The sequence below is a fragment of the Pyxicephalus adspersus genome, chromosome 10 (genome assembly GCF_032062135.1).
Source record: "Pyxicephalus adspersus chromosome 10, UCB_Pads_2.0, whole genome shotgun sequence".
NCBI classification, from domain to species: Eukaryota; Metazoa; Chordata; class Amphibia; order Anura; family Pyxicephalidae; genus Pyxicephalus; species Pyxicephalus adspersus.
Window position 1 is genome coordinate 35,542,092 of NC_092867.1, and position 13,228 is coordinate 35,555,319.

Consider the following 13,228-nt stretch of genomic DNA (forward strand, 5'->3'; position numbering starts at 1 on the left):
GGGGGGGGGGGGTTCAAATCCTACACATTTCTTAGGTCTGCTGTTGAACTCAGGAAAACCTACAAAACAAAGCTGATATATAGATGTATGATTCATGTGGGAGGCTTTACAGTCATCACAAATCACCCCATTATTTCATTAAATATTATTTTATTCAGTAAAAATTACATTATGGCACACTCGGGGTCCCATATAATGAAGCAACAATTTGTGTAATATATTCCTCAATTGCTTTTAAATGTAGGTGGTGACATTAATGAAATACATATCTGTTTATTGTCCTACATTGTAGTAATATTGAGCAAAACATGGTCCCTTTTTAATTACTTGCTGTTATTTGTAAGTATTTCATAGATTTATTTTTTTATTTAGGAGGAACAGGTGAAAACACATGAAGCTAAATTCAAGAGCATGTCATCTAGCTTAATAGAACATCGTACATCTCCTCCGGATAAGAAGGTGAAGGGGAAAGAAATGGATGAATTTAAGCAGAAGGAAGACTACCTAGAATTTGAGGTAGATAATTCACAAAATTTTCTGGTATAGCTCTTTAAGCTATTTTAATCCATTCTTGCAAATTTGGGAAACTAGATGTTAAATCATCCTATATTTTGCATTCCCCAATTCCTCCTTTCCCCCCTTATCAACAAGCTAACACATTATAAAAAAAAATATATGTTTTCATTACATACTTGATTTAGATTCAGTACATCATCACTGAGGCTCTTTGCTTCTCTGCAACACAGGCAGATCATGGCTGGTGATAGGGGCCAGTAAGGTGCTGTAAATAGTTTTCTGGAAACATCACAGCACCTTGCCTCAGCATTCCTTTCAAGAGCCCTCAACCTGTAAGCAGTGGATTTTTTTTTTGGTGGAATTATGCAAATATCAACATGCCTTGGTGGATGGATGTCAGCCTGGAGCTGTGGGTGTTTTTAGGCAAGCTGTGTTTGGACGCAGACTCTACTAAATGACACCTACGTATGATGCTGATCCTCCATGAACTCAGGGGAAGGGTTATTAGGAGGAAGTGAAATATGAGGTAGGAAAATGGCTCTTACTCAGAAAACAGTGCCATAAGCTTTAGGCCACCAATTAAATTTATAAAAATGCTGGAACACATTCACTAGTCATCATTTTGCTAGCTTAATGAAGGTATGTAAATGATTTATAAGACCTCACCTTGACTTTTCTTTTCCGTTAATAGTTGTTAAAATTAGATCCTGTTTCCCCTTGCATATTCATTTTACTTCTCAGCCCTGTTGAACAGTCTACATATAAGAATAAGTGTCCCATAGTGCTTCACTTAATAAAGGAGGATGCTGCCGAATACATGGAATTTCTCATTGCCTATTAATGTATTCGTCAGTACAAGATGTTTATTCTAGAACACATTGCCTTCTAGCTGATGATTGTGATTAATCAGTTATCAGCTTTAATTAGAACACAAAATATGGAATACTCAAGGGGAAATAAAAGAAGTATATTTAAACTTAATGTGCTTGTATGTATTCAGAGATGGCCTTCAAGCTGGTTCTAATAAATCTGTGAAACTAATCAGACATCTGAGTAAATGTATGTTTCACTGACAAGGAAGGTCAAAGTTGTAGGAATGATGGTCATTGTCTCACATTATCCTGTCAACAGTTTATATAGAGAAATCTGTGAACCTCTTATATGTATAACATGCATATAATGTATTTTTTATTTTTTTTTTAAGAAATCCCGTTATGGTACTTATGCTATGCTCCTTCGAGCAAAGTTGAAGGCGGGTACAGAAGATTTGGAAGCTTTTGAAAACAGTTTATATGACTCGGCAGAAAATGATGAGGATGGACTTAAAAAATCACGCTCTAGTCCCTCTCTCAATCTGGACCCACCTATTTCAGCCACCAAAGCAAAATGTCACACGTCTTCACGAGGCAGCTGCCGGCCCACACACAGCAGCACTAGACAGAAGTCTTGAGCTGTCTGCCACTTCAGATCTTGGTGAAAGAAATGTTCGAGGCCCCTTCTTCCTCTATAACTGGTATGTTGGGTTCTAGGCTGGTACCAATAAGTATTGCATGATTTAATACTTTCTGCTGGTACGTATTGTGACAGGGTGAAACCTCCGAGTTTTTGAAAGGAGCAGTGGGATTCCTATAATGGATGACAAGCAGCACAGTCACTACAAACACTGCCTATATGTAAGAGTCAGCACGGATAGTACAAGAAGAGAGAACTGCATGTGAGTGAAAGCTTTTCAAAATGTTTTTTTTTTCTTTAAGTCTAGATAACAGTTTTAAATCTTTTGTTTTATATTTAAGCCATTCAAATCCAGCGGGACCATATTTTTTAAATTTTAATAATGGGAACCAAAAACAAAAAAAAATAAATTCTAAAAAAAAGTTTCCTTGCATACCGAAGTGGAGTTTACTATTAAAAAAGTACAGCACATAAACTTTGCTACAATCAAATATTTTTTACGCCGACAATGAAGAGATGAAAGCCTCCTGTCCTAAACTTACAAGGGCCATGTACAGAATTTCTAATCTTGTTTTGTATATGATCTGGCTGCTCTGGCCATGAAGAGGAGAGAACAGTTTGATTTGACAGAACTTAACAAAAACATTTGGATTCTCCTGAGGGCTTTGGCAAAATGGCTTTCCCAATTTAGGAAGGTGCCATTTCTTAACTGTTTCCTCCATTTTTGTGACATATTTTTGCACTTTTAATACTTTACTGAATTCAAGATTGTCATGCTGATATTTTGTAGTTTTAATGCTCTTTTTGAAGTTTGAAAGGTAATTGCTTTCATGCAAAAAAAAACAAAAAACAAAAAAAACACAAAAAAAATTGAATGTCAATTGTCATTAAAACTGTAAATGGAGGTTTACACTTTAACGGTGCAACAATGTCTGCATGGGTCAGAAATGTAGTGACAGTTTCAGCATGGGCTCTGGACCTAGCCAATCAAATCTTGTGTCTGGCTCCTGATGAAAACCAGCAGAAATTCAGTGTATCATAGTTTTTGGATTGAAGTTACTACTGGGGACTATGAAGGCAGAGGTCAGAATTTAAGGTCATTATATCATTTACCTAAAGCCCTGGTCCACCTAAAACTGATACTTTAGGGTTTGGTAAATACTTCAGAGGTAAATCTAGGGCTTCTAATTACTGTGCCTAAATTTTCTGGGTTTTTTGTTATTATCAGATTTGAATTTATTTTTAATCACAGAATGCGGAGAGTAAACACCCCACAGGAAGAGGGGAAGAACAGCAAGGTACCCAGGAATTTTGGCAAATAAACTTTGTTTGCTGGAGTCCCAAAGAGATAGGAACCTAGAGGAAAAATAGTCTTTTAAAATCTTACCTGTAACTAAAGAATCATTTTTGAGTGGGCCATCTCTTTTATTATCATTTAATAAGCTGCAGCTGAAAACATATGCCAAGCATATAAGCCATACTATAGTACAGGCAATCAGAGGTTTATAACAAATATTAAAGAAGTGTTTATCTATGTTCCAGATTCAATGAAAAACTTGTATTTTTAGTTTGTTTACTTTGGGAGCATATCAGCCAAGGGTACCATGCTTAGTTATGTTATTCTAATACTAACACTATCTAAAGATACGAGTTCTGTTGTCCAAATTCTGATGTGTCATATATAAATGATAATTCATCTTACAGGAAAATCCTCATTGTATTATTTTTTTGTATGCTACAATATTGCAAATGTGACATATGTTGTATGTTGATATTTGATGGTGTACACCATTTACCTAATAATCTTAATATTAAAGGGCCCATTGATGCTGACAGACACAACTTATAGGTAAGTAAGCGAATTAAACTTGGCCTGGGCATAAGCAAAGCAAGAAAATGCAGATGAGAAGTGTATCCATCCATATAGTTTCCCCTTCATTTCAAGAGACAGAATTGCCATCCAATTTGCTAATATTTATTATTGTTTATAAATCAAATATGTTGTGATTTCATTGTGATCTCTGGCTAACTGTTGCTGTCATCAAGGTGGTCTATTACTGAGGGTTAATGATGAATTCATAGACAGGCACATAGCTATAAACTTTGATTTTTAGGATCACCATTTAGCAGCATCTGCAGTTCTATTTTTTTTTGTCACCCAGCATTTGAGGTCATAGTGCACCTTGCGAAGCCTTGTGTTCAACAAACCCAGAGACCTACAGTAAAAACTCATGCTACAACTGTATCAATATACTGAGAAATCTGTTGTATTGGATATTTCTATTGGAGAATCAGTAGAATTAGGCTATGTTTCAGACTGGTGGTGAAGTTGTGGTGCTGTTACTGTTCTCACACCACTGAACTGCTGCCTATGGGGATATGCTACATATAACGTTTACTGGTGACAATCCCATAGTAAATGAGTAGGGCTGGAAGCAAGTGGTTCAGTACCATTCACTATCAAAGTAGTAGTCATCCACTATCAAATCTGCCAACTGTGGTTCTTTGAAAACCAGAGCTGCGGTGTTGGTGACTGAGTGCAGGAAGGCTTCAACCCACCATGGGTCTAAACCTGCCCTAACCTGTGTCATTTTGAATATAAGTCTAGTTTTAGAGTCATAGAGTGCTGATGTCAGGTAAATGTCCAGCCTGTTTGTTTGATTTGCTTACTCACAGTGTTTTTCTGAGAATAGTCCACATTTAGCTCGGGTATGGTTAAGTTAAACCTAGCATAAGAGAAATATGGTGACGAGGACTGTTGCAGCTGAAAATGCCAGTTACCTAAACCCTTGGCTTACGTATATTCCAAGTCCGATCAAGTATTCTGACATGTCTCTGACTCTCTAGATCTCTGATTATTCCAGGGTAATGGAATAGCTTTTACCTACAAAGAAACTGCCATATTCAGAACCAACTAACCATCATCTTCATTTCTCCGATGACAGGTTCACTTTAAATTGTCATTATGGTAATTGTCCACTCTATATTCTGTTGGTCAGGTCTTATCCAATTTGTTGTGAAAAAATCCTAACATTAAATGAAAGTGTGTATGAAAGACAGCTCACTTGTATGTCCCATCTAGATGTTTGGGCTATGGTGGGACGGTATGAACAGACACGTTAGGATGAACCCTCCACTAAACCAATGCAATCCCTTCTTAAAACAGAATGTACAAGCATATCTCACTGGTCCAATGTGGGATTTACATGGCTCGGTCTGCTATCCAAAACTAAGGACTTTACCCCCAGTTTTTTATATGGAAATAAGCCGAGCAGATATATTCTGTTATAAAAAGGCCCCACCATGCTTGGCTAAGAGAGAAATTTTTGGAGAAGCCACAACTTTGAAAAAGAAATGAAAGCTAAGTGCAAGGCAATTGTCTCCCTCTTCCCTCCCTTAGCCTGGCCATTGTCAGATTAAAAATATAAAGTAGCGCATTCTCAGTAAGTATGTTTAAATTGTCATAGTTCAAAAACTTATCTTTTACACAGCTTTAATATTTACATGGTAGATTTGTAATTTTGTATTTTATTATGCAAAAAAAGTGTTTTAATGTGAAAACATTCATCCACTCACAAATAATTAATCTTTCCTGTATAACAAATATTGCATGTTCAGGATAGATTTTCCTCGTTCCCTTCTTTTATCCAGACATCAAAGTAAATACTTTAATCTTCCGCAGTACAAACTGCTCATTAACAGAAGAGATTTCCTAAGAGCTGGAAACCCTGAGAGAACTGTGCCACTCATTGATTAGCAGCTGCTCTGCAGCTTATTAAACACACTTTTGCCTTCTTTAAGCATTTTCCATATATATTCTCAAACAAGGCAACACAAAAAGAAAATGACTATCTGGGTTAATTATGATGTAACAAATCTAAGTAAGGTATGTTATATAATTTTTAAACTGTTCTTATTGTGGAGCAATAATTGTGCCAGACGAGAGCTGTGGCTATTTATAATGCCTATTGCAGCTGGTAGAGGATTCATCTATTATAGGAAGTCATGCAGTCATGTAATGGTGATTGTAATCATGTAATGGTGTATAAGTATAACTATGTACAGATACTATTGGTATTGGTGGATAGGGTTTTAGTAACGTAATACTTTCATTTATGAATCTTTGAGGGCAATAGCTTCTACAGTCTATACATTCTGTTTGAAAGAGGTACATTTATTTAGGTATATTTATAGTGGCTGCTTCTGATAATCATTTATATGTGGCTAAAAATCCAATATGTAATTGATATATATATGGTAAAAAAATCCCAGCTAGGAGGATGATGCACATCACATGTTTAGGTATTTAGAAAGAATGTAATGTAAAGATTAGGGACTTTGCATAATAATATTTACTCCTGAGCTGTTCATTAGCTCAAAAATACTTTTCTTTTTTTTCGTGTTGCAATCACTTTTTTTCCTCAACATAACACATACAGGCATGTACAATTAATTGCAACTTTAAGAGTGTGGCCTATATGAAGTGGCTAAATGAAATGTATGAGGATATTTTAGTATAACTCAATGCTACATATATCCAGGATTGTCCTTGACACTCTCTGGTACATTACTTACTGCCGGTACTACTACATTACACTTACAGGACACCAGGCACAGAGCAGAATAGGGGACGTTCCCGTTCTTAATGGGAACAAAAGATTTTTATTTTCTTCCTCATTCAGAGCTGTGTGACATACTAAGTTGGAGTAAAGTCTATAAAGGGTTCAGTATTGTAGAGTAATTAACCTAATGTCTGGCTGGCTGTCAGAAGTATGGGGGCCCTGTATATGTAGAGATGTTTTCCTAAAGAAAGAGTAATACAATGTATAACATATATATATTAAAATATATGTCTGCAAGACTTGCAATCTACATTAGTAACTCTGGAATTCTGGCTGTAGCACTGTTGTGGATGGTGTACTAGGTGAGTGTGTGTGTGTGTGTGTGTGTGTGTGTATGTGTGGGGGGAGGGGGGGTGTATTTTACACAATTGCTCTACACATTATTAGAAGAAATTATAGTGTATTAATTCAGACCTTTTTATTTTTTAAGTATTGCCTGTAGATAAAATGCTTCTGTTAATTGATGCACATTTAAAGTTAAATTAAGCATTTATATTGCTAAAGTCCACACAACTCTTTTATGCTAGTAAAGTTAGTGCTGCACTTTAAGCTATGTCTTTCTATTTAGTATTCCCTGCAGGTCAGGAGAACTTTCTGCAAGTGTTTCAAATGTACTAATCAGCCCAAGGTATTCTAGGAGGTAGAAGGAATTTACCCCGCTACTAATGACATCAAAGCACTTCTCATACTTCCATGGATGATATCATGAACAGACTCATTCCCATGCATGCAGTGTACCAGCTGGGTGACGTGATACTAGAAATGCTGTCACTACATCCTCCCAGCAGGCCTGCCCTGGTATGTTGTGTCCAGAGCTTATTCATATGCCAATACTGTATACAAACTCTGCAACTCCTTCGTGTTTAACCCTCCCTGCACTAATCTCATTGACTGCTCAGAAAACTAATAAGAAAATTATATCTAGAACTGATGGCTGTGACGGATCAGGGAATGATCAAGCAAAGGTACATTAATCAATGTATAGTTTGTGTTATAACATTATAAAGGCAAACTTATCTTTAAAAATTGGCACAATGTCTGTTCTATCTAAGACCTTAGCAATTTTCTTTGGGGGTAAATGCAGCAAGATCTCAAGCATAGACACATCATTTCATGTTCACATGTATTTAGGTATAAACATATTTAGGTCTTGTTAAATAGCTGAACAAGACACATTAAAAAAAATCCTGTTTGCATCCCTCTGTGATAATTTTTAGCCACGAGCTTTAGCTTGATGTATCATTAAATCTTGCCAAATACCAAATCAATATTATTTTTTTTTGATACCACACATTCCCGCTCATTAGTTTATGAAAGCAAATGTTTGGTGTAAAAAACATTTTCCCCAATATATTTTGTAGATTACAGTACTGAAGCCATGACTGTGTATTCCTCTTAGCAAACACCTAGTTATAGTAAATAAACTGCCTCCTTCACCCGATGTTCACCGTAGTTCAATGATAATTCCTCATTCTCAGTCTTTTGTCTTATAAGCTTGGACATTTGTTGTCCGTGATGAAACCCAACAAGTAGAGAAGACAAGTTGCGTTAAATTGAGTTCAGAGTTGAGTCACAAGAAGTGGGACTCAAATGAGGAGAAACTAAACCTTTTTCAGCAGATAAGGGTTCTGTTATAAATGTGGTAATGAAAGTAAATTGTTACTGTTTATTATAGACACACACACACATATATATATATATATATATATATATATATATATATTATAGACAGCCAGCAAAGAGCATTTATTAAACCATTGGAATGCAGCGGCAGCACTGGGGCCTGACGCACCTTAGACTTTACTGCTGTGATCTTATTCCAGAGATGAATGTTGGTTCACCTTCGTGTACATTGCCAATTTCTCTCCTGTCTACTGTAATGGCGGAGAGTCTGGAGATACAGTGTTCTCTGATATAGAATATTATGAGTAGCCATAACATAATCTCACACTAATAAAAACACAATAGACAGTCATGCTGAATGACAAGTAAAAATGTTTGGGAAAAATTTAGACATGCTTCATCTGGTCATGGTTATTTTGTGGGTGTCTTTTTTATTCCTGAGGAATATATGTGTAAATAATATCCAGTATCATGTTTGTATACTTTGTGGCCAAGTAAGCAAAATGTTTACTACTTTTAAAGCTTTTGGCAATTGTGATGAGGAGAATAACGTACTATAAATGGTCCCAATAATGTACAGTATGTGGAGTTTATGTTTTGTGGTTAAAGATGGAAAAGGTATACTGTGATGGGGGGGCTATTCTGTGATATACTAAACATTCTACTGCAACTACAGTGGCCGGTGGCAGACTTTTTTTGTAGGAATCCTCTTTCTGCTTAAAGTGTACCCGATATATGCCGTGGAATATTTTTTTTTGTCTGTCTGGGAGCCTAAAAATTAGTAGCAAATAGAATCCAACATGTCTATGAGAATGGGGTGGGGGGTGGGGGGGACTTGGGTTCCTCACCCCTAATCCATACATGTCCCTCATACACTATCTACACAGACAGGGAGAATGAATAGCAGACAAACATAAGACTCACTTTGTGTTCTCTTTCATTGAATGTCACTTACTATGTTTAAAATCATATGAAAGTGTAAGTATGTATCCTAAATGATATTCCCCAGCTAATAATTATTTACAAGGAAAATAGGTTAAGCAGTTATTGGGAATGCATATATTAGTAACAGATTGGTACAGTGCAACTGTTTAATTTTAGGAACGACACAATGAAAACATGCTGCTAATCCAGAAAATATAAGAAGATTGTACACATTATCTGCCAATGTACTGTCCCCAGAGCTTCTCGTCTCATGCTGATGGATACAATAAAAAATTTACCTAAATTGCAGAAATATCTAATTGGGAAATTGACACCTCTAGCAGAGCAGACAGACTGTTTATCATTCAGATTGCGGCTTGGCTGTACTTTGATTAAGAAAAGTGCAGCATGTCACAATGATCATTTCATTGCTTTTCTGTTTAGAAATAATTCAACAAAGAAATTTGATATCCTTAGAAGGAAACTATATCAGTAAATACAGGTTCTCAGTTATTCTAAAAAAAAAAAAAAAAAAGACTCTCCGATTTTCCTTGGTTCTCAATTTGATTGTTTGGTACATGCATTTGTCTTTCCTTAAGGTGTTAGCTGTGTGTTAGGGAGTTGTGTCATCCTGCAACCGACTGCTGCACCATATTTGTATATTGCATTGTTCTTGAGGAGTCTAAGGAGATTGATACCTTGGACAATAAAGCTTCTACAGCACTGTGCTCCCATTCACATTTGTGTATTTATGGTTATGTGAATGGGACACTCATCATGATTTATCATGGCATTTGTATGATGTATGGAGATATATGTATACATGTGTACACATACATATGTATACACACATCAGCCAAAACATTAAAACCACATGGCCAATAATATGTAGGTCTGTTGTGCCTCTCTAACCTGTCCAAGCATGGGGTCCACCAACCCTGTGGTATCTGGCACCCGGAGATTGGTAGCAGATATTTAAAAAGTCACACAGCCTGCATTGGTCGGCCCTACCCCCCATACTGCATTCTGCTGCCATTACCACTCACCTGGTCATCCACATGTGCAGAGAGAACGTGATTCTCACCATACCACCTTCTTCTTCTGTTCTGTGCTCCAGTCTGATGCCCATGGTATAGGTTTTCAGCAGATCAGAGGGGTCACTTACTACCTAATATATCCCAACACTTGACAGGGGCCACTGTAACAAGGCAATGCTATGTATTTCACCTTCCTGTGATTCCAATGCTTTGGCTGATCTACATGTACATGTCATTTTCTGTAGGATGAAAATAATACCAGCTCTGTTAGTGTTGGCGTATAGACCTCCTTGGTGAATTTTCTAGTGGTTGTCTGGCTTATTTGTGAAAGTTCAGAAAAAAAATTGTTTCTCCTATTGAAAGTAACTGATACAATACTAAATACTATGTCTATTTAGAGTATAAGTTAGAATTTAAATGTCAGTGGAATAATCCTCTGCATAATGCTGTATAACTATCAGTAAAATGTTTTCTGATATATGTGCTTCCCAACTAAGTATACCGGTAATGGCTCTAAGACCATTCATTGGGGGGGGATATAACAGTGCTGTTCTTGGTATAATGTAAGTAGGAGGTGGCACAGTGGCATCCCTGGTATATATTGTAGGCCGGGCAGAGCCGTGTATCTCTGTACATCAGCACTTTGCCTTGTTTTTTCATTGCAAATCCAACTTTCTGTATTACTAATTGACCACTAAATGGACAGATATCAGATATTATCATTTTATAAGTTTGTAGTCACTGTTATTGCTGAAGATAAAAATAGTTTACAAGATGCACGCCCATTTTTTTATACAGGACTATTGCTTCATCTATAATAGTTATATTCAGGTATAACCGTCAGATTTCAGAATTGCAAATACATCGCCAATGGTAGGTAAGACCATTGTTAAAATAATATTGGACTGCTTGGAGTGTTGTGCGGTATAATGCATAGACAACATCAATATATTTAGATGTCTCTCACCTCCATGGTCACATGATCAGCGGTGCATTGGAGAGCTTAGTACATCCCGACTTCCAGACTCTCTTATCTCTCAGGTTACCAAGCAACAGCACAGCAATCCATGCACAGCATTCACCATTCACACACAGGACAGATACTGTGAACATTTCCCTTTAATTTTCCAGGTCACTGATTAGGTAGGATCACTATGTTTTGATAATTTTTTTTAGCGTATTCTTCAAAAGTCGAGTAATTGGCTTGGTTTGAGGACTTGAAGAACGATTCTCACAAATCTGCATCAGCAGTTGCATGGACACTATAACATCATTCACTCCAATGATTTCAGGAAGTCAGTAATACATTGGTATACATATAAGTGCATATGCCTAAAAATGACACCCAGCAGCACCCTGCATATAAAGCACAGGGCTGCACCTTCACTGTAATAGCAGTTAGACATGAAACCTCTAAATATAATTTACTTATCATCTGCCAATAATAATCCTATGTTCTTAAATAACTTTTTTTCACCATTAAAATAATTTAGAATCGGTGCTTTAACGGAATCCATTTATGTTGTGGTCAGTTTATCTTTAGGAAGACCAAACACTGAGTTCCTTTTATAGAAAATACACGCTCCTCTTTGTGTTTTATCACTTTAGACACTAAAACGGTGACAAGCCATGATATCCCCCGCATGCTTCACACTAGGATGGGGATTGTGGTAAAGTAGGGACATGTTACTTGTATTTTTTTCTCATTCATCTTTGTGTTTTTGTATGAATTTAAAAAGCATGATCCAATAAGATATTTGACATGTCCTGAAGTCCCAAAACCTCCAATAGGTCTGTACTTTCCTCTCTCGTGAGGAGGGAGTCACTGACTCAATGGTAATATTTGGCTCAGGCCGCTGCCTGCCTCAGTCTCAGTTGAAAGTCATTTTTAATGCATCTTTGATTAATGCTTAATACATTGTTTATTGAATTTCCTTCTGTAAATGCGGTTGATTGTAAGTTATGCATCTAAAAATGCCAAACAGTTTTCTGCATAAAAAGGATATGTGTTAAGTTTTATTTTCCATACATTTATTAAATAATATTGACTCTTATATGTAGGTGTTCCGGTGTCTATTTCTAATGTAAAGCAACAGATCCAGATGTGTGCGTGTATGTTCCTTACCCATCTCTTCTAGGATATTGTCACCTTGTCATTACACAATACAAATAAGATAAGGACATTTTATGTGGATGATCTGGAATATTTGCTTCAAACTCTGGTAAGTGAAAAGAAATCTACAAAGTAAATGAAACTTTTACTGCTCATTTATAAAGATAAGCTGTTGACTTTCCATATCCTAACACTGCTGCAAAAGTCAAATTTGTTTTCATGTTTACATTCAAATGTTTTTTAGGTGGAATATAGAAAGGGATAATACATTTTTTTGGGGGTGGAGATAATAGGACCCCTGTCATGTTTCATTTATGTTCAGGACTTTATTAAACAGTTTTCCCCTTCCTTCTGTTTTGGGGACAATTTTTTACCCAATATGTAGTGAGGGAAAAAAACAGGAAAACATTTGCCAATGAAAGACTGACAGAGCTTCTAGCATTCCCTTAGCTAGCATTGTACTTCTGTCTGTAAATGCTATTAAAGGAATCTATCCAATGGCATTTCTGATGGTAGTAAAACCTGACAGCAGCTCTAATAACATTTCCCCAATGCCTACCCTTGTGGTTTGTAGCCGGTGCTTTACTTTACTGTAAGAACAGTTATTATATAACAGAAACGATTATGGTTGTTGCATTCACAGTTTACTGAAAACCAAGGTTAGACCACACAATGTGTCCCTTCTAAAATAGGTTTGGCACATGTATCTGTCCATGGTGACTGCTTTACCATGTCCATGGTGACATGCTCTGTATGTGTGTAGGGCACAATAGGAATCTACTACTGCTATGAGCAAATCTGGTCATTGTGAACTAAGATATAACGAAAACTAGCAAGCTCAAAAAACTCAAACCTAAAACAATTTCCTAATCTCAACTTGACTTTAACCAGTCTCCGGTCCTACTAACCAATCGCTTAGTATATTCTTCCTTACCCACCAG

The 13,228-nt window shown here is 36.5% G+C and overlaps 1 protein-coding gene across 5 annotated transcripts in view; it reads left to right on the forward strand.

Annotated features, from left to right (window-relative positions):
• PSD (pleckstrin and Sec7 domain containing) overlaps positions 1 to 12,228 on the forward strand; it is a 161,805-nt gene extending 149,577 nt beyond the window's left edge. For all 5 annotated transcript variants that reach the window (XM_072423879.1, XM_072423880.1, XM_072423878.1 and 2 more), the window contains 2 exons: positions 373 to 516; positions 1,721 to 12,228. In XM_072423879.1, the coding sequence (XP_072279980.1) occupies positions 373 to 516; positions 1,721 to 1,966 (390 nt within the window). In that variant the 3' untranslated portion in view covers positions 1,967 to 12,228. The remainder of the gene's footprint in view (positions 1 to 372; positions 517 to 1,720) is intronic.
• The last annotated feature ends 1,000 nt before the right edge of the window (positions 12,229 to 13,228 follow it).